General features: G+C 35.0%; 2 protein-coding genes across 2 annotated transcripts in view; one reads left to right on the top strand and one right to left on the bottom strand.

Moving 5' to 3' along the window:
* LOC109064632 (alkyldihydroxyacetonephosphate synthase, peroxisomal-like) overlaps positions 1–7,005 on the top strand; it is a 53,576-nt gene extending 46,571 nt beyond the window's left edge. The window contains exons 18-20 of the mRNA XM_042730725.1: positions 266–365; positions 1,069–1,126; positions 6,263–7,005. Coding sequence (XP_042586659.1) covers positions 266–365; positions 1,069–1,126; positions 6,263–6,384 — 280 coding nt within the window. The 3' untranslated portion in view covers positions 6,385–7,005. The remainder of the gene's footprint in view (positions 1–265; positions 366–1,068; positions 1,127–6,262) is intronic.
* Positions 7,006–19,518: 12,513 nt separating this feature from the next.
* Positions 19,519–22,500, bottom strand: part of LOC109097625 (dual 3',5'-cyclic-AMP and -GMP phosphodiesterase 11A) — a 55,505-nt gene continuing 52,523 nt past the window's right edge. The window contains exon 20 of the mRNA XM_042730722.1: positions 19,519–21,532. Within this exon, the coding sequence (XP_042586656.1) occupies positions 21,371–21,532 (162 nt within the window). The 3' untranslated portion in view covers positions 19,519–21,370. The remainder of the gene's footprint in view (positions 21,533–22,500) is intronic.

Here is a 22,500-nt window from a genome sequence, read left to right as displayed (position 1 = left end):
GGGCACTCAGTATTTTTAATAAAAAGTTGAATTAAATTTTAAGACAATAGATATTTTAAAATATTCTATATATTTAAAAATAATAATAATCATGGCTGACTGCTAATGGTACATTTCTGCATCTGACTGAACTGAAAAATAATACTTTTGCTTGATGCTACATCCACACCACTAGGTGTCAACAGAGGAAAAAGTTGCTGAGTGCATCTTTAAGTAGGAACTTCCAAGAATATTTTTTTAATCTTTTTTTTCCCCCTCTTTCTAGAGTTACACAGACGTATGATGCAGGTGCTTGTGTGTATTTCTATTTTGCCTTTAATTACCGGGGTCTGAGTGATCCAGTTCACATCTATGAACAAGTGGAGGTATGTACAGTAAGAAAGATAGCAAGCACAGTATTCCACAATATGTATTACCAATTTTAAAGCCATCACAATGTGCTGTTTCAACTGCTATTAAATTCAAAACAAAGAAATGGTTCTGTTTTTGGCTTAAAATAAGTAGATATTAGGGTTGGGTATTTTATCAATTCCAGTTCTGATTCTGCTTATCGATTTCGATTCTTATTGGTTCCCAGTTTCGATTCCAGTGTGGTTAAAAAAATGTCAAACATTTAGATATCAAACTAATTTATTCTGTGTCTATCTTTTTGTAAAAATTTAATTGCTACTGAATACCATGAGCAAAAATCATCCGGGAACTTAAAAACTGGACTTGATTAAGAGCTGTTTGTGTGCAAAATAGTGTTGGATTAACTTTTTTTTTTTCTTTAAATGGAGGTTGTAGTTCTCTCCCAGTTCTGAAGAGAAAACATTAGACAACTAAACAAAATCTCATGGATTTTATGAATGGAATGATTGGATGATTCTCTCAATATTTACTGGATGAATCAGTGTTTTTGAATGAATCTGTTGAATGAATGATTTATAGACAAATACATTTTTCACAGCCACCTAAAAAAGATGTGCACACAGGAATTGATTGCTGGAATTAAAATTGGAACTGTTTTTTGATTCCCAACCCTAGTAGATATTGACAATTTGTTTATCTTTTTTTGCTTTTATGTAGCATGCAGCCCGGGAGGAGATCCTAGCCAACGGAGGAAGTCTGTCTCACCACCACGGAGGTGAATTTCACCATACATCATCTGAAATAAATGAATATATTAAATAATATAAATTTATTTGTGTGAGAAATTTAAGATTATTACCTAACGATCTTCTCCTCCAGTGAGTGCGACCGAATCGAATCAGGGAGTTAAACTTTTGTGAAAAGAATTATTCAGATCTATTTAATGAAAAGATCAGATTCTAAATTGATCATTTAGATTTTACAGAAGAAAGAAAAATGTTATTTTTGAAATAATGTGCAGGTAATTTTTAATTTTGAGTGAGCTGTATCTTTAAAATGAGAGAGGAAATGGTGAGCTGATATTTCTAAACTTTCCTGACTGCGATCTACAAGAAAGAAAGAAAGGCATGCTGATGGTGTGTGTGTGTGTGTGTGTGTGTGTGGTGGGGGAGTGCTCTGTAATTGTGATTAATAGCAGTACTGCGGTACTATCTGCCTGCCGACAGGCCCTTTTATCTACACACAATCACAGCATGACAAATGAAGTGTGTGTGCGTGTATCTGGAAAAACAGATGTAGTCTGGGCTGGCGAGGTGGGGGGCGCAGGAGAGAAAGGCACAGTTTACTAACCTGTGTTTACCGCGGGTCAGAGCTGTGAATGCAGCCAAGAACATTTGCCAGACCTCCACTCGTTTTAAACACAAGCGCACACCGTTTCTTTGTTACACGCTGGCCATGTGTACACACATCTAAGCAACCTAAACTAACAAAAAGATGCCCTTTGCACTTTAAAAGGATGTCATTAAACCGATAATCAGTTAAAATAGATTTGCTGCTCTGTTACAGATAAAGGGTTAAAGAGAGGCCATGCAAACAGCCTTTAGGGAGAGCAAGAAAGAAAAGAAGACTCCTTTTTAATGATTTAGTCAAACCAATTCGCAAAGCATTTGTCAGTCATCTGATTGTATAACTTATGGAGGTGGCTAACATTGATACTCAACACTATGGATTAGTTGAAACACCTATCCCTAGCAAACAGAACTAACTAAACATTTATTTCACTACTAAAAGGAAAGGATTGTGAGAACATTTTAAAAGTAATGACTCGAATGAATCAGTGAATCATTTATATAAGCAGTTCATTGAATTGAACTGTCCAAACAAACATAGCAACCATAGAAAACTATAGGCTTCTGAGAATATTTTAATAATAATAATAATAATAATAATTTGTTACATTTATGTAGTGCTTTTCTAGGCACTCAAAGTGCTTTGCATTTTGAGGGGAGATCTCCTCATCTACAGTACCACCAGTGTGCAGCATCCACCTGGATGATGTTGTGGCAGCCATAGAGCGCCAGGACGCACTTTTATAAGTAATGACTCAAATGAATCACTGAATCATTACTTTAAGCAGTTCACTGAAATGAACTTTCCTTACAAACCTAGCAATCTCATCAAACTGAACTTACTAAACCTTTATTTCACTACAAAAATCAGGGCTTCCTGTAGTATTTTGGAAGTAATAATCAAATGAATCAGTATATTGTTTGAGTTGTGTCCGTGAGTTGTTTGTGTGTTCATTGAAATTAACCAACAAAACAAACGTTGCAAACTAAAAAAAGAAGGGCTTTCAACATTTAAAAATACTGTTTCAAATCAGTGAATCATTTGTGTAAGTGGTTTATTGAATTGAACTGTCCAAACCAAACCTAGCAACCTTAGCAAAGAGAACAGAATCTTTAGTGTAATTTAAAAAATCATTAAAATGAACTTTCCAAATGAACCTAGCAACCCTATAAAACAGAACTTACTAAACATTTATTTCACTACTAAAACTTAAATGTGATCTCACAAAATCAGACATTTGTGTGCTCATTGAAATTAAACAACTAAACAAACCTAACTAACAAAACTAATTTCAAAACAAATAATAATTGCAAGAAAGGGCTTCTGAGAACATCAAGTAATGAATCAAATCAGTGAATCATTTGTGTAAGTGGTTCATTCAAACGACCTGTCCAACCTAGCAACCCCAGCAAACAGAACTAACTAAACATTTATTTCACTAAAAAAAGTAGGGCTTCCTTTATTATCAAAGTGATGTTTCAAAAAAATCAGTGAGCCATTTGTGCATTCATTGAAATTATACATCAAACCAAGCAAACATAACTAATAAGAAATGAATTACAAAAAAGGGCCTCTGAGAACATTTTGAAAGTAATGATTTAAATCAGTGAATCATTTGTGTAAGTGGTTCATTGAATCGAACTATTCGAACAAACCTAGCAACCCTATCAAACAGAACTAACTAAACATTTCACTAAAAATAGGGCTTCCTATATTATGAAAGTGTTGTCTCAAAAAATCAGTGAGTCATGTATTTTTGGTGCCGTGATCCGGATTAGATGAATTCCTGTTGGACTTCGCAACAGGAGTTTTGCATTGTGCGTTCATTGAAATTAAACAATGAAACTAGCAAACAAAACTAATTAAAAAAAAACTAATTACAAAAGATGAGGGCCTCCGAGAACATATTGAAAGTAATGATTCAAATCACTGAATCATTTGTGTAAGTGGTTCATTGAATTGGACTATCCAAACAAACCTAGCAACCATAACAAAGAGGACTAGCTAAACATTTATTTCAGTACAAAAAGTAGGGCTTCCTATATTATGAAAGTCACGTCTCAAAAAAAAAATAAAAATTGAATCAGTGAATCGTGAAAATTGTGAGTTGTGAAATGAACTGTCCAAATGAACCGATTCACTAGGATGAATAAAACTTTCCAGCGCTCACAAGAACAACAATCACCTCTGCTGCCCAACATTCCTAGTAGTAGTATATGTTTTAGACTAATGTGAACGTTTTATTTTTTGGTGCCGTGACCCGGATTAGATGAATTCTTGTTGGACTTTGCAGCAGGAGTTTTGTTTTTTGGGTTTGTTTGTTTGGCACCATGCAGACATGCTTAAAACTTTCTTCTGAGCTGATGGCAGAGTCTCAGAGCACAGCATGTGTAAATGCACGCCTGAGGACAGCGTGGGTATATGAACAGCATGCGTGTGTTTGTGCAGGTGAAGAGCAGGGGTTATAGGCCAAACGAGTGCATCAGCCTCAAACACACTCAGACCGCTTCCGCTTCATTCAGCCATTATTGGACACACCTATGCTTTTGTCTCTGGCTTGAGTTTTTTGCATGTCTCAGCTGTGCGAAAGTGGTTATGAGAGATGAATAGTGACAGGATAGTGATGGAAAGAGAGTGCGGGAATATGGGCTGATGGTGAGATGATAGATGTGTAAATTATCTCCGTGATGGAGGCAATGATGCAGTCATGCCTCCTTCTGTTTCTGTCTGTCGCCCAGCAGAGACACAAATACACCACTGGGGGTTTGAAGAGCGGCCGATGTGCGCTCCTCCTGATTGGTTTGCTGTGCATTCGGTGGGCGGGCGTCTGTTTTTTTCTTGCGAGGTGACTGGCTCTGTCGCCGCAAGATCTATTTGCATATGTATGAGAGAGTCCTGGGTTGGGGTGTTGCCAATAGTGAGCTGCCCTTGCCCTAAACCCCATCCCCTCCTCAAACAGTAAAGTATTATGACGAAATGCCGTCTGCTCGCTTATCAATCATATTAAGCGTGTGACACACAGAAAGAGAGGAGACAGGGACATCAAAGTTCCCTAAACTGCTGCTCTCACAAACAGTTTGCTCATAAAGGACATATCGTTGTTTCAATGATCTGGGAAAGAAATCATAACAGTATTATATTATATAATTACATTATCTTTTTTGGACATTGGTTTAATTTTTATTATCCAATACATGTTTTTGTGTTTTTTTTATTATTATTTATTTATTATTAATTTTTTTTTTTTATTATTGTTTTATAGAAACATACAGTAAAGGTGTGAATTACATCTAGGGAATGTCTTTTTTAAAATGTATTGGTATTGGCTGGTATTGAATTATTGATCATGCTCATTTTTTCCTATTTTTGCATTGAGAGTACATTTTCCTTCATCTAAGACACAAAGTTCATATTTTAAAACAACAACAATAATTATATAATAATAATGTAACAATACTAACAGTATCGATAATGGTTTAATAATAGTGATTTATATTATATTATATTATATTATATTATATTATATTATATTATATTATATTATAGTCTTGTTGGAAATTAGTTTTTATTTTTATTATCCATTAATATAATTTCAGGTGTGAATCTCTGCTGATAAGACATTTAAATGTATCTGTATTGGCTGAAATTCATGTTCATTTTCCCTATTTTTGCATTTAGATGACTTTTTCCTTCATCTAACACTTGAAGTTCACAATAATGATATAATAATGATGCAATAATAACAACAGCAATAGTAATAAGTATTTATTGATGATTTATTAATAATGATTTATTAGTCTTTAAAAAATATATAATAACACTGTTCAGTGTAATCTTTAGCTAATTTTGGAATTAATATTCATTTTCAAACTAAAATATAATATTGTGATGCCCAAATTCACTTGAAGAATTTAAAACGGTTTTAGCTCTGAGTGTTTTTATTTATTACAGCCATCTATCAGGCATAACATGAAATTAATCATCAGCTTATAGGTTTTAATATTGGTAATCAATAGAGTGGGCTTCTTTGACTTAAGCCAGTAAGCAGCCCCCTAGCAATCATTCATGACACCCTAGCAATGCTAAAAACATTCAGATGAGCTCAACACAGAACAGCAGCCCCCCGGCATCAACCCACACTTCAATTTATTCCTTTGTTTTATGATTGAGTGTCATATCATTTTTTGAATTGTGCTTACAAGTAGTTTTGATACATAGTTTGGTGTTAATTTATGTGTTAATGATTGTTTTTTGGTGAAGTGTGATAATGTAGTTGACGTTGATGTATGTTTGGTGGTATTTAGTCTAAACACGAGAGAAGCAGACAGACCGACAGACAGAGGAAGAGTTTCTCTCTCTCTCTCTCTCTCTCTCTCTCTCTCTCTCCGCTGGGAGCGCAGGCAGCTTAATGAGTTTGATAGTCTGCTGCTCTCCATAAATCACATCATGCAAAACATCTCAGCGCTTCAGCAGTGCCGCCCACCCCACAACATCCATCATCCAGCGCTTACAGCCGCTCGCACGCGTCTGCTCAATCCCTCTCTCTCTCTCTCTCTCACAGTGGGAAAACTCCGGAAGGAATGGATGAAAGAGAGCGTGTCCGGTGTGGGGCTCGGCATGCTCAAGTCGGTGAAGGAGTATGTGGACCCTCAGAACATTTTTGGCAACGGAAACCTGTTGTAATTCACTAACACACACTGTATTCATGCGTTCTAGTCCTATTTGATTTAAACTTCATATTCCCGTGTTTCTTGGTGTGTGTGCGCCCAGTAATTCGATAAACCGTTCTTCTGTTTCCCATTAACACAATCCTCTTGCGTTATTGTCACCTTTGACCTCTGACCTCATCTGTAGTGAGGTGGCAGCGCTCGAGCGCCCGTAACATCCTGCCTCCTCGCGATCACGTGACTTCAGTTCTCGCCGGTCTTCCCTCTGCTCTTCTGACTGAACAGGTTTTGATGCTGTAACGTCTGGATGCGTGTGTGTCTGGCACTACTGGTGTGTTCGGGACATTAGCAGGGACTGAATGATGTGCCTTCTGTCTGTCTTACACTCCTCTTTCTGAGTGGCTACATGTTTACTGTCTCTTTGATCCTCTCTTGCTTACTGTACTTTTGCCTTTTCTATTCGTCTGTCAAACTAGGTGTACTATAATTTTTAGGTCAATCTCATGAAAAAATGTCCTATTTGTATTTCACTCCAGAATCAAAAGGGAAAACAAATAGCCGATTTTTTTGGAGCATTATTTTTTTTACTTTATATAAATATACAGTACAGACCAAAAGTTTTGAAACATTACTATTTTTAATGTTTTTGAAAGAAGTTTCTTCTGCTCATCAAGCCTGCATTTATTTGATCAAAAATACAGAAAAAAAAAAATATTGTGATATATTATTTCAATTTAAAATAATTGTTTTTAAATTTATTATACTTTAAATTATCATTTATTTCTGTGATGCAAAGCTGAATTTTTAGGATCATTATCACATGATCCTTTAGAAATCATTCTAATATGATGATTCATTATCAAAGTTGGAAACAGTGCTGCTGCGTAATATGTTTTCAGAACATGTGATACTTTTTTAGGATACTTTGATGAATAAAAAGTAAAAAAAAAAAAAAAAAAAAAAAAACCTATGTTTTTAAAATATAAATATTTTGTAATAAGAATATACACTACTGGTCAGTAATTTGGGGTCAGTAATTTTTTTTCTTTCTTTTTTTTAAATAAAATCAATACTTTTATTCAGCAAGGATGTGTTAAATTGATAAAAAGTGATAGTAAAGAAAATATATTATCAGAAAATATATTATTAGAATTTTATTTTTTATTTTGAATAAATGCAGTTCTTTTTAACCTTTTATTCATCAAATATATTAGACAGCAGAACTGTTTCCAACACTCATAATAAATCAGAATACAAGAATGATTTCTAAATGATCATGTGATAGACTGGATGTTACATGTGACACTGAAGGCTGGAGTAATGATGCTGAAAATTCAGCTTTGCATCACAGGAATAAATTATTTTTTTTAAAGTATATTCAAATAGAAAACTATTATTTTTAAGTTGTAATAATATTTCACAATATTACTGTTTTTTTTCTGTATTTTTGATCAAATAAAATAGATGCAGGCTTGATGAGCAGAAATTGGTTTATTTTTTTATAATTTTAGTTTATCCAATATGATCATTCCTTTAGGATTAGATTTGTAGATTTGGAGCTTTATTATATATATATATATATATATATATATATATATATATATATATATATATATATATATATATATATATATATATATATATTATAACAAACACTATAAGATTGTGTTCACTAACGTTAATTAAAAGTTGACATGAATGAACAATAAATAATAAATTAATAAATGTATGTATCTTGATTGATGTTAATTTCATTGTTAAATTTAATGAAAACATTATTTAATTCGTTATGAACTAATTACTAGTCTATGTGACCTTTCTGTAAAAGCGTCACATTTTTCTCTCTCTTATGGAGATGAAATGTGACCGGGACATTTTTGTGAGATTGGCCCTATGAAGAGGTGCAGTTTGTGTATTGAGCAAGACAATCTTGCTCAGTCTTGAAATCTCCCCCGTAGCTGTGGGGTTAAACAGATGTTGTGTCTTGGAGAGGTTTTGGACTGCGTGGATCTGGTTTGGTTGATCATCTGAATGATCCGCATCCTTGTGTTTCTACCAAAGACTGCTTCAGCCACACACACATCTGTACATCCTGTATATAAACATGATCACATGCTTTGGAGACTACGTTCACTGAAGGTCCATCATGATAAATTGTATTTTTTTAACACTACGTATGCAAAAAGCCAGAGATGATCTGAACTGAGATCTAAAACATTATATGTGACTGTTACATCATTTGATTTGTATGCATTCAAGCAGAATTCCTCCTCCGTTCATGTGTCGTCGATTTGCGTCTCTGAGAGTCCGTTATACTCCGTTCTTCTCAAAGTGGTTTGACTTGTGTGTAGAAGATGCTTGCTTTCAAAGAAATAGTTCGCTTAAAGCAGAACATTCTCTCATTATTTACTCACCCTCGTGTCGTTTCAAACCGAACGACTTTCTTCTGTAGAACACAAAAGGAGATGTTTGGAAGAATGTCCGTGCTGCTCTTTTCCACACATTGGTAGCAGTATGGAAATCAAAGTGTCATATTCCAAGTCTCCTGAAGTCTTTATGTGCTGCGTTTGCTTCATTCTGATCCGTTATGAGACACGCGACCACTGCCATTGATATCAAACCTGTGCACATTAACACATTATTTGAATATGTGCAAATAAGTTTTGAGAGTCACTGCTGATACTTCGTGGTGCTTTTTTATTAATGCGCTGAAAAAGTCAGCATGAACATTCTGTGCGATGTTTGTGTTGCGCAGAAGAAACAGCATGACTTTGAGTTTGGAGCTAATGATTTTTAAGTGAACTATTCCTGTAGGCTACTAAGCTGTGCAGACCTGTCTGGAGAAAGAGACACAACCGTGACTGATTAATTTAGTGTTTAACGGCTTAGACTCCACACTTTACTACAGTGGCACTTTTGTAAAACACTGAAGCCTAAAGAAATAATCCAGCAGCCTTGCAGGGTCTTTATTTTCAGACGTCCTGCCCACTGCTCCTCGAGCCTGTCAGACGGCTTTCACTGCTTTCCCAAATGACACTGTACCAATTACGAAGAGTCAAAGGAGCTTTTTTATGTCGTGTGAATCCACCTGAACTCTTTTGTGTTGCTGAAACGCAAAATGAGTGATCAGACGAGGTTTTGTTGCCCTTCGGAATGATTCCGAGCTCCCTTGCCTTTCCCCAGATTTCCTGCTCATGTGTTTAATATCAGAGTACATTTTGTCAAAGCTGTTTGTGCAATAAATGAACAGAACATGTCGGAACATTTTAGATCTCATGTCCTCTGTTATTATTGCTAATGTCGTGTTAAGATCTTGCCTGTAAAGCACACTTCCTCTTCCTGACACTCCATAGTTTGCCAAAATATGTTGTAAACATCCAAACTGCACTCAGTTCACTCCACCTGATCTTTCATTTGCAGGGAGATTCATGCATCTGGCTTTAAACAGTTTTCTTGACTTATTATTTGCTGCCAAAATTATTACAAATGCAGAATAATGTTATTTCTGAGATTACAAAAATGTAGCATAGTGCAAGTGTATTTATTTAACGTTTTGCATACTGCTTTTTCAATTATTGCAGGTATAGTTTATTGTATTACGCAATAAGGTGTGAATAAATCTTATACTGTGAATATAGTGAAATGTTTATAAAAAAAATATTCAACTAATAATATTAATATTCCACCAAATATACTTCCTGACTTGTGACCTAATGATAATATATAGATGGGTATTATGAGTCATAATTGTTACTATATTGTGTATTGACCAATCAGCATCCAGGATCTGTGCATACTTGGAAAGAATACAGTGCATTAAGCGATATTACATTTCATATAAAGTCACATCACCATTAGAGAGGGAGGGAGCTTCAAAGTGACTTAAAACTGTTTAAAATAAAAGCTAAACAAGTAAAACTGATTGAATTCACTCCTCTAACAACTTCTCCAGGATTCCACTGCATTGGCAAACGTGGATGTATGAGGTAGCTTAATATTAAAAGTGTGATTTGTACCTGGAAATCTCATGTAAATTAAGAAAATCTTAAAATGCAATGGCCATTTTATAATGAATATATATTAATATATATATATATATATATATATATATATAAATATATATAGGTAATTATTTTATTATTTTATTGGGTATCAATAATAAATCCCTCCTTATCCAGACAATCATGATGGTAATGAAGTACTACTTAACTACAGTTTTTAGCCATTTCTACACTGGGGGAAAATCATTGAATTTACAAAAACTTTTAAGGTAAGTGGTTGCAATAAATGTTACATTTAAATAAATTTAGTTCACCTTTAGAAGGTTTTTTTTTTTTTTTTTAATAATGTAGATTGCTTGCAACCACTTACAAGTACCTTTAAAAAGTATAATTTTTTCAGTGTACTTTACTCGAGTGTTATTAAATAAATCACATAAATTATATAAATCTTATATACAGGTCCTTCTCAAAAAATTAGCATATTGTGAAAAAGTTCATTATTTTCCATAATGTAATGATAAAAATTAAACTTTCATATATTTTAGATTCATTGCACACCAACTGAAATATTTCAGGTCTTTTATTGTTTTAATACTGATGATTTTGGCATACAGCTCATGAAAACCCAAAAATTCCTATCTCAAAAAATAGCATATTTTATCCGACCAATAAAAGAAAAGTGTTTTTAATACAAAAAAAGTCAACCTTCAAATAATTATGTTCAGTTATGCACTCAATACTTGGTCGGGAATCCTTTTGCAGAAATGACTGCTTCAATGCGGCGTGGCATGGAGGCAATCAGCCTGTGGCACTGCTGAGGTGTTATGGAGGCCCAGGATGCTTCGATAGCGGCCTTAAGCTCATCCAGAGTGTTGGGTCTTGCGTCTCTCAACTTTCTCTTCACAATATCCCACAGATTCTCTATGGGGTTCAGGTCAGGAGAGTTGGCAGGCTGATTGAGCACAGTAATACCATGGTCAGTAAACCATTTACCAGTGGTTTTGGCACTGTGAGCAGGTGCCAGGTCGTGCTGAAAAACGAAATCTTCATCTACATAAAGCTTTTCAGCAGATGGGAGCATGAAGTGCTCCAAAATCTCCTGATAGCTAGCTGCATTGACCCTGCCCTTGATAAAACACAGTGGACCAACACCAGCAGCTGACATGGCACCCCAGACCATCACTGACTGTGGGTACTTTGACACTGGACTTCAGCCTTTTTGGCATTTCCTTCTCCCCAGTCTTCCTCCAGACTCTGGCACCTTGATTTCCGAATGACATGCAAAATTTGCTTTAATCCGATAAAAGTACTTTGGACCACTGAGCAACAGTCCAGTGCTGCTTCTCTGTAGCCCAGGTCAGGCGCTTCTGCCGCTGTTTCTGGTTCAAAAGCACACGCCTGTGCACGGTGGCTCTGGATGTTTCTACTCCAGACTCAGTCCACTGCTTCCGCAGGTCCCCCAAGGTCTGGAATCGGTCCTTCTCCACAATTCTTCCTCAGGGTCCGGTCACCTCTTCTCGTTGTGCAGCGTTTTTTGCCACACTTTTTCCTTCCCACAGACTTCCCACCGAGGTGCCTTGATACAGCACTCTGGGAACAGCCTATTCGTTCAGAAATTTCTTTCTGTGTCTTACCCTCTCGCTTGAGGGTGTCAATGATGGCCTTCTGGACAGCAGTCAGGTCGGCAGTCTTACCCATGATTGCGGTTTTGAGTAATGAACCAGGCTGGGAGTTTTTAAAAGCCTCAGGAATCTTTTGCAGGTGTTTAGAGTTAATTAGTTGATTCAGATGATTAGGTTAATAGCTCGTTTAGAGAACCTTTTCATGATATGCTAATTTTTTGAGATAGGATTTTGGGTTTTCATGAGCTGCATGCCAAAATCATCAGTATTAAAACAATAAAAGACCTGAAATATTTCAGTTGGTGTGCAATGAATCTAAAATATATGAAAGTTTAATTTTATCATTACATTATGGAAAATAATGAACTTTTTGCACAATATGCTAATTTTTTGAGAAGGACCTGTATATATATATATATATATATATATAATATGTTTTATTTTTAAAAAATATTATAGTAAAAATATATATATATTTTTGCTCAGATAAATTAATTTTGTTGAATTTGCGTGTACCGCTGTAGAGTAAGCAGTTCGCGTAGGGCACTAATGGAGCACCAGTCTCTAAAAAACACGTTCCGGTGTAGTTTTTGTATTAACCACAACTAATTGTTACACTTAAAATCTGTGTTCTGTAACATTAAAAATCGGATTTTTTTTTTTTTTTTTTTTTTTTTTTTTTTTTTGTATCAACGCGCTTAGAAGAGCACAGAAGACACAACAACTCAAGATGAATCACTTGCAGGTACGTACACAAACATGTTAAACTTTATCACTTTAGTTATCAAAGCGAAATGGTGACTATAAAGCGCAATAAAACAACAGCAAGAGCAGCTTTGCGGGTCGGTCCCGGTGAGAATCATTGTCTATTGAATCTTTTGATCGATTCGGTTCCTTTCAATGTCAAAGAGTTCTGAATGATTCGTTCATTCGAATCGCCGTTCTGCTGAACAACGCCTGCAGGGGGCGCTCTGCACCATGTTTATTACTGTGTAAAGACAGAAACACACTCTTCACACTTCACATATCAGACATTATATACCACATAGCCTACAACAAATCACCGTGTTATAACCATCTAATTCCATCACAAAATCTCATCTCAGCACTTTCATGTGAACAGCTACTAATTTTGTCATTTCAGATAGCTGAGTGAAATCATTACATTTGCATTTATATAGCTGCTATTTTGACTATTATAGTTATTATGGCTATTATATCTTCAATTAAAATATGGGCAGTTGCATATGTAAATATTCATATGTTTGTATATAAGTCATAGAATGATATCACCTTTAAGATGAATCTCTTTTACTGGGCTTTTGTTTTGTTTGTCATGACTTATTCTATTAGTCAACTAAATTGTAAATCACGTTTAAATAGAATAGCTGATTTAGTATTTTACCATAATGACTGCATGAACACACAGTAGGCTTTGTTGTCAGATTAGTAAATGGTCATTTAGTTCCAGGTTAAGATGACATATACATATAGTTTTACTAAAGTAATGAGTTACAGTGTGCAAACGTACTATTAAATATGAACAAAATTAAATTGTATTATGCAGAAGAGAATTTTTAACAGCCTGAAGGTGTGTAAAAGATGACAGATTCCAGTCGTCCATCAACTCTGTGTCATTATTAAAATATGCTAGTACACTTAGGCTATGTAAAAGACCTTAACTAATATTAAAACTACATAAGTATTTTTTTTTCCTAATGAGATACTTTAAATTGAACTTCCATAAAGATATCTTTCTTTTACTTACATAAGAATAATGATTGGCTGCTCAATGCAACACAGAGGACTGTAAAAGTCAATATCAATTCATTGGTTCAAAATGAGTTTATTACCTGAAGAACATTCAGTTCTTTAAACTTCTGGAAATCTGAAATTTAAGTGTAATTTTAAAATATGTAGTCACTTATTTTAATCCATAGACACTCCTATGTTGTAAATCTAGTTTCTGTAAAAAGGCTGTGTAAATGTGCACAAATGCATCTGGCCACACGGTGTCACTGTTGAGTGGCATCTGTCTGGATTTGAGCACATGTCCACTGTTACTGCTCATATAAGCCAGCTGATCACACCTGACTAACGAACTGAACTCATCTGTGCTTCATGGCCTGAATTATGTCAGGTTAGTGAGTGCATTTCTCATTCAGTTTCACCACAGAGATTGTTCTGAACCAAACCAACCAGCTGCGAGATCAGTCTCAACATTACAAACGTCGATTCAAAGCAAGAACAAAAAGCTCATTCATTCACTGTAAAAAAGATTTTCCAAAGCTGTAAATAAAACAAAGATTATCGTTAAGATAAGTTTTACAATACATTTCCAGTCTTTCTACATCAGTAGTTTAATAGCAATTTCTTAACAAAAGTATTCTATGCCACTTTTTTTTAGCGTTGAAGAATGCAATATATATATATATATATATATATATAATATATGTATTATTATTTTGCATGCTTCAACACTAAAAAAGTGGTATATTCCCTCTTCAAGTTACTAGGAGCTCATGTTTGTTCTGTTATTACAGGTTTATATATTAATACCAATGTTTACACACAAAATTTTTCAAAGTATGCACAATAAACTTGCAACTCATTACTAGCAGCACGTTTATTTGAATCGGACAGTTGACACTTTCAGAAATCATGCTTCAGGATTCTCAAGAAATCTCTACCAGACAAAAGCAGAGTTGAACCAAGAGAACAAGACGATTCAAAAGAGCCTCATCACTTACAAAAGAATCTAACAGTGGTTATAACAAGAACCAATCCCCCCCAAGAAATCACTGGGAATAATGTAAAACATTCTGAATAATGCAGTTGCACGATATGAAACTATTCCTCCCCGCTGCGATGCAACAGCTGCTTCCATGCAGGTACATTAATGAATTACAGAAGACTCTCATTACAGGTAACTGTTCATCTCTGAAGCACACACTTCTTCATGCAATTACATTTTAACTCTTCATCAGCTGACATTTTATCTTTGTTCATGTCCCACGAGCAGGTGGACTTTCAAACCACAACACGATGATCACAGTGCAGTCCCGTATCAAACCAGAGTCCACTTCAGGATGCAAAGGATCGTGGGACAGTTGAGATCTGAGTGAATGTTTGTGGTTGTTTGTTACAGCTGCCCTCAAAATGATGATGTTTTCCTAAATGGAGGAAGACTTTCTGTAGAGGTACCCTGTGACCTCTGACCCGACCCTACCTGAAACAGCCCCAATCCCTTCCCATCAGCCAACAGGCTTTCTTTTTCCAAAATACTACGGTATAGTCATAGATTTTCCCCTCCATCCAGAAAAATAGTAAAGACCAGACAAGTATTTTGTGACAGGTTTGTGTTGAAAATCCAGGAGTGAGTTATGCCTGTTAGCATTCACATTTAAAAATATTTAGATTTTTTTCTTTAAGATGTAGAACTGAAAGCATTCATGAATTTAACAGTTATACACTCCTGGAAGAAAAAAAAAAGCATTATGAGAATTACAAACAAAAAAAGGAAACCATTTGGACATATTTCAGATTTGCGAATTTTGGCAGAAAATGTGTTGCAACTGAAATATATATATATATATATTTTTCACTTATAGAGGAGACTGGAGCTTCATTTACAAACAAGCTTTCCCTACAATGAGATTCTGTAATGATGCTTGTGTGCACTGAAGAAGATTTTTAATTAGTAAAGGCACATACATGTCTCCAAACCCTTGTCATCAACTCTTATGGAAAAAAGGTGGCTGACAAAAGCAGTCTGAAGTTAGAAATAGGCCCAAATAGAACCTGCAGACATTTCCCTCCACATTTTCTACACTAACAGAGACCATCTGTGGAGGAGAGTAATGCACTTCTGTAGTAGCTGAAAACATGACCAAATTATTCAAACTATTTAATAATTATTAAAGCATGCCGAAGGTGTGTAGAACTTCTGTGTAAACCTGCCGGGCGTTCTGTGTGGGTCTGGAATGAGGGATGTTGGGTCTGAGGTAATCCATACACCACGGCTGCGTCCCAAATCACATACTCTCTGAGAAGCTACTTCTTCTGAATTTAATATGTAAGTACTACATTCATCATGTAACCTAACAGCATCAGTTGGGTAGGATACAGTATGTGTCCACTGGATGTGTAGTAGGTCATCCGTGTTTCTTTCAACTAATGTTTTATGAATACTGTGAATTTGGACATACTACACTTTTCACAGTCTGTTTCTGGCCTACTATATAGTAGGGAAGTATGTGATTTTGGGTGCTGCTTCCTGTGGTTAAAACAAGCAAGCCATGTAAGGCCTGGTTCACTCCAGCCTAAGAGGCCATTCACACACAACACCTCTTTGCATCTAAAATGGTTTTAAAAGGCAAGGGTCTCGAGGCGCACTTTTGAGATGTGATGCAATAACAGAAAACAGCAGAACAGAATATCAGGCTCCTTTTGTAAAGAAACAGGTTGTGATAATTGCTTAAAAACTCTGCTATGTTGCTGTCACAGAAAAACAGCTTCCATGCCAACTTGCTACTGTAAACAAAAGCTCTCAAAGCTTGCCCCGCCTACGGGGACTTCTGATTAGTCCACTGTTTTGGAAATGACATTGATGGGCGGCGCTGAGTGTAAAAGTTTAATTTTTTTTACAAAACTTACCATCCAAAAAAAAAACACATCACTCATGAAACAAACCAAAAAAAAAAGACGCGACCACAACACAACGGTCATACACATCCAGCTAGCACGTTTATATTGAAAACCAATGGAAAAATAGCACATTGGAATAGAAAAACACATTTTGTGTGAACAGCCCCTAAGTTATCTGAGCATCTATCATCATGAAATGTAATTTACATGAGGAGAGGCATCACATTTATAGCCAAAAAGTAAATAATAAGTAACTACATGAAAATCTATTGTATGGCTTTCATGGTACGTTTAGGCCTTTTGAGTCTTTTTGAAGCTAGAAGCTTTAAACCTGTGGTGCGTTTCCTCGGATGATGACACAATTCCCTGACTACCATAGTACAATGCATTGTTGGAGAAAAATTCTTCTTAACTGTTTTCTGAAAAAGTAGGAACTTTGTCGCACATCCATCATTTGGACAATTTTGGTTAATGACAATAAAAAGGTGCAGTGAAAACTTTGCTAAGTTGTTTGCGAATGTTTGTTGGAATATAGATTTGGGAAACACCAAACTGTTGAACTATGTTGGTAAAGACAGAACTTGCAAGTAGGTCTCTGAACCTGTTCAAGGAAAGAAAACGAAAACTGGAAACGACAGGAACAGAACCAGAAACAGAAACGAAATCAAATTTTATAGTTCCGAACAGAATCGCAAATTTGAAATGACCATTAACCGGTTAATAACGTTATTTTATTGTTCCATTTAATATTTGAAATTTGCTGTTAACCAATCACGAATTCCAGTAGTAAGGCCTATGCAAATGTTACGCTGAAGCCAACGAGTGAAATGTCCACTCAGCTGTGAACTCATCATAGGTAAGTCCCTTAGATTTTATCTGAGGATAGTGTAAGATGAATTCAACAGATCACACACACCTGCAGCGCTTCTGTGAATGGAGAAAGCAGAAAAACTATAGGCTTGCATAAAAAGGAATATAGGCATATACACTAAATATATTTCACTTAAATCATATTGACAGATGAATGAAACGAAAGAAAAAATGTGATAAATTAGTTCATTGTGACACGTTACAAAGTTTTCAGAAAGGAAAACGAAACAGCAGAGTAGTTTTCTTCATTTTGCAAAAGCTTTACAGTTTTAATTATTTTGCAAAAGCTTGACAGCTTTGAATAATTTCTTGTTTCTGTATAACCAACCACTGTTGGTATGTCCATCGCGCCGACGCCTAACGCGCACGCGCAATATAATTTTGCTATATTGAAGGCTGTTCATTATCAAAATAAAATAGAGTTAAAGAAACAAATAAAAAGTTGCACTGCTCCGTTGTACAGAATGTGTTGCGTTCAGCGTGACCGCGCCTCACTGTGCTGATAAAGCCGATGTGAAGGATGATGTTTTATGTCGATGAAAGTACAAACACTATATAATAAATAATATTTTAGCATCCAGATACGTCGGGAATATGAAAACATTTGGATTTGTGCCGAATGAGAGAGTTAGGCATCAGCTTCACCTTAAATTAATTAATTTTTGGATTGATGTTTTTATAGCCTAAACTTTAGAGGATTTGTTTCGGAGAGAAACTAATAACTGTTTTTATAATGTTTGTAAACATTTTGTTTTAGCCTACAGGTGTTTTAGCCTTCATTATTTCGTAAAGTAATAGGGCTAATAAAATGAGATGTGAGCCGCGACTTATGTTTCTTTTTCACTCTCAAAACAACCTTATACAAGTGTTTTTTTTAACAATGCAGCAAACATTTTTAAATATCTTAAAAATACTTTGATGTCTTTAAAGTGTTGATAGAATTATTTATTTATTTTTTTAGTAGCCTACATTTGGCCAAAATCTAGAAAAGATGATGCTGTATTCGCAGCGGGTTATTGGCTAACGTGACCAGATCTCTCTTTTTTTTTTCCTTTCCTTTTTTGAGTAAAGAAAATGCTGTACATTATTATTATTATTATTATTTTATTATTATTATTATTATTATTAGGCAAATTATAGTAAAAGAAAATTGGTTTTAAAAAATAACGTTATTAACCGGCATTTCTTCCACCCAAACCTGTATCGGAACGGTAATAATATCAGAGGAACGCAGGAACAGAAAGTTAAAATATCAATTCTGCTTGGAGTGAACCGACTGAATTTTTTTTTTTTTCGTTTCCAAGCCCTGTTTGCAAGTAGGGATGTAATGATTAACCACGAGCCGGTTCAAAATCGATTCAAATATGTAACGATTCAAATTGGTTGAGATGCTAAACAAATCGTGATTCATTTAGGGGTAGGAGTTTATATGAATGCATGTCTGAGGGGAACTAACTGTCTTTAGAAAAGTTTAGATGGTATTTTTATTTTCCTCTTGCCTCTGTATAATACATATTAAAGTTCATAAGTGCAGCGCTGCTTCGTTTACAGCAGAAACCAAGGAAACGCTTTAAGCTCCACCTGCTGGCAGAGAGTGAATCTGCGTCTCGTTCAGCTCGTCTGCTGTTTCTGTTTCATGCAGATATTTTTTTATGTATAGTTTCATAAAACTGAAGTAAAATCATTCTGTTTTTGCTTCAAATTTCGAAATTATACAATCTAATTTAGATTAAAAACTGCTCGTGTTGCATGTATGCAGCATCTTTGTTTGGATCATGATTAAAATGCAGTGGTTGTGGTTGCCTCTCATTTTAAATGGAAAGAGCACAGACAAAGCCTTTTTTTGTTTATATGAAGAGATTTTTTTTTATTTGTGAAACTTATTTGATTTGGGGCTTGTTTTAAAATTTCAATTTAGTTTTGTTATTGACATTTACATTATATTTAAATTATGTTATTTAGCAGAAGCTTTTATACAAAACGACTTACAAATGAGGAAAACAGAAGCAATCAAAACCAACAAAAGAGCAATAATATGCAAGTGCTATATTAGTATATTATTACAGTGTCATATATCAATTTTACAAAGAAACGTGCAGCATTTTGTCCCAGCAATAATAAAAGGACACATTTAATTTATAATTTGTCTTCAATCTCATTTCGTAAAAAAAAATCATGAATCGAATCGAATCGTGAATCGTTACATCCCTACTTGCAAGCATTGTTGGTTAACTATGATTTTGGGAAACGCACCAGAGTACAAATCGTCAGAATTTCTCTTTTTTTTGCATCATACATTCTAGGGGTGTGCGATTATGAAAAAAAAATATATATATATTTTCTGGAATTTTGTTGATAACAATAATAATAATAGGCAATATTTTGCTGAGCAGGTTATTGTGCTGGTATTTTGGCAGGTTTAAGACTGTCGTGGACAGCTGAATCCCAAAACCTCTTCTTATTCTGTGAGGTGGTTAATTTGTAGGAGTAACAGAAATAAACTCTTCCAATATGTTTAAATTGATTTTTACCTTTTATGAACATTTTGTATCTTTACAAGGCCAATTTTTTAACATAATTAAATGCATCTTTTGTGTGAAATTCTTCAATGTTATCAATAAATTCAAAAAGTAAGACACTATAGGGCTGTTACCACTCAAATTAAATTTGCAATGCAGAGGTGGCACAGAATCTGCATCTGAAGTGGCATTTAGATGCATTCACATAGACTGTTACACATAGACGCAGGACATGAATGCATTCAACCTGCAGCTACAAATACATAATTAATATTAAAAAAACACTGAATGCTGATATTTAAAAGGATTTTGGCAAAAAAGGGAAAATATACTTTAAATATAAACTTAAAATCGTCGTCAAGTCATTGAATCATTCATTCAACAGATTCGTTCAAAAGGCTGATCAGTAACGAAACACCTTATTAGCTTCTTGTTTATTGGACATGTTTATTGTTAGGTTTTTGCAATATACCTGATAATGTCAAATCGCATATCGATTGAACAATTATGATATTATCGTAGAAAATATATATCGCACACCCCGTACTTGAAACAATAAAAGTGTGAATAAATGTTGCCAGAATTAAAATTTTTCATCATGGGCGCTGGAGTAAAAACACGTTGCTTACCTTCAAGATATGAAACAGGGCCAAGACATGAGGGGAAATCCACGATGATATGCAGTGTGAACTAGAGAGAAGAGTGATGTCAAGGATGGGCTGCATGCATTATCATAGGGTTTTACCAAGGCACAGAGTACAGCGCTGGAGTGGATTTGCATTGCAAGCATTGCCAAGAGCCCCACGGCTCCACAAACCCCTGATCCTGGAATAAATACATCAGCTAAAACAACAGAGACAAATCCTGCAGCAGTCACTTCTTCACATGACATACGCACAGGACAGAACCACGCTCCAGTGCTCAGGACATGTGTCCATTCAACAAGATCAAAGCTACAAAGGGAAAAATACACTATCATACCTATCAAAAAGTGGCAATCCTTCTTAAACAGTCCCTGCTGAAAGTAGCTTACACGCACGATACAGTCTTTATGTTAGCATGCTAGCCCTAAAGTAGCTAATTCAGCCAATTAGCTTCTGGGCGTAAACACATCCCTAAGGTTCTCCGTTGCTAGCTAAACGTGCAGTCTTTGCACTGTGGAGACGAACGCAAACTCGGTCGCGGTTGCCTGAAGTGCTCGCAGACAGAGCAAATGCCCGATAGAGGGCGCTAGTGAGGTAATGGCTGCTGGTCTGACGCATGCAGCAGAGGTCAAAACTCCTTCCGTCTGCATTGCTGCGGGTCAGAGAGAAGCATGTGGAGAAATCTGGCAGGTTTCTCTCTCAGCTGCAGCTGGTTGCAGTGGCGTCTGCGTTACATGGACTGCCAGGGCTGCTGCGTTCCTGGCTGCGCTGGTGTCTGTGGTGAAGCTCTTCCCATTTGGCACGATTGGCCTTGATCAAGTCAACCATTGGCTGTAGTTTGGGGTTTAATTTGGCAAATGTCTGCAGAGAAAGAGAGAAAGAGCTGATTTATCTAAACTGCATTTGCACCAATGGTAGACACATTAACAACGTAAGACAAGGAACGTTTTCTCCACCCTTTTAAAAGCTGATACGTCTATTCATTTGAATACACAAACAATAGTAAAAAAAAAAATATATATATTTTTTTTTATATATATATATATATATATATATTATATATATATATATATATTTATATATATTTTTGCTGATTTGTAATAATATGTAGTTTACTCATAAAAAAAACTACTTGCAGAAAAAATATTAATGAAATAAAACATCAGTTAACATCACACTTTAATTTCTTAACTTGCACTTTTAAAAAAGTCCACTTTGTAATGTCAAATTTCAAGTACTTTTTAAATAATCTTTTGTTGTTCTTTAAAGAAATACACTTGTTTTGTTGTGTTGACTAACAGATTAAAGCACATGTAAAGCACTTGATTATAATCTTAACTGTAGTGTGTTATTCAAAAATTGCATGTAAAGTTAATATACTCTATTTAAATGTACTAAATTGCAGCCTCAACATTACAAATACATCCCTTACGAGTTTTAAAAGAAATGGCAATAAGTATATTTTAGTTTACCATGTCAGTACATTCACTTTAACCATATATAAAAGACAATAAAATTAATTATGAGTTAACATATAACTGTACTTACAGTAAGTCTTACATAAATGGGTCATAAACCCTCTAAAGTTCAGCTAACTGTATTTTATATCAATTTAAATGAATACATTTTCTGCAATTTAACATGCAATTAAGTGTCTGCAGATATAACTGTGCATTCAGTTTTCAGTTCGGATATTCTTTTGAAGTGCATTATTTAGTTTTTATAATCAGTATTCCAAAAAAACAAATACACAAAAATATACAAAAAACCCCCATAAAAATTAAAAATTTTTACTAGAATGTGAAGAAGAAAAAAAAGGCGACTGTATT

This window comes from Cyprinus carpio, chromosome B9 (genome assembly GCF_018340385.1).
Source record: "Cyprinus carpio isolate SPL01 chromosome B9, ASM1834038v1, whole genome shotgun sequence".
Classification (NCBI taxonomy): Eukaryota; Metazoa; Chordata; class Actinopteri; order Cypriniformes; family Cyprinidae; genus Cyprinus; species Cyprinus carpio.
This window is presented reverse-complemented; position numbering and strand designations above follow the sequence as displayed.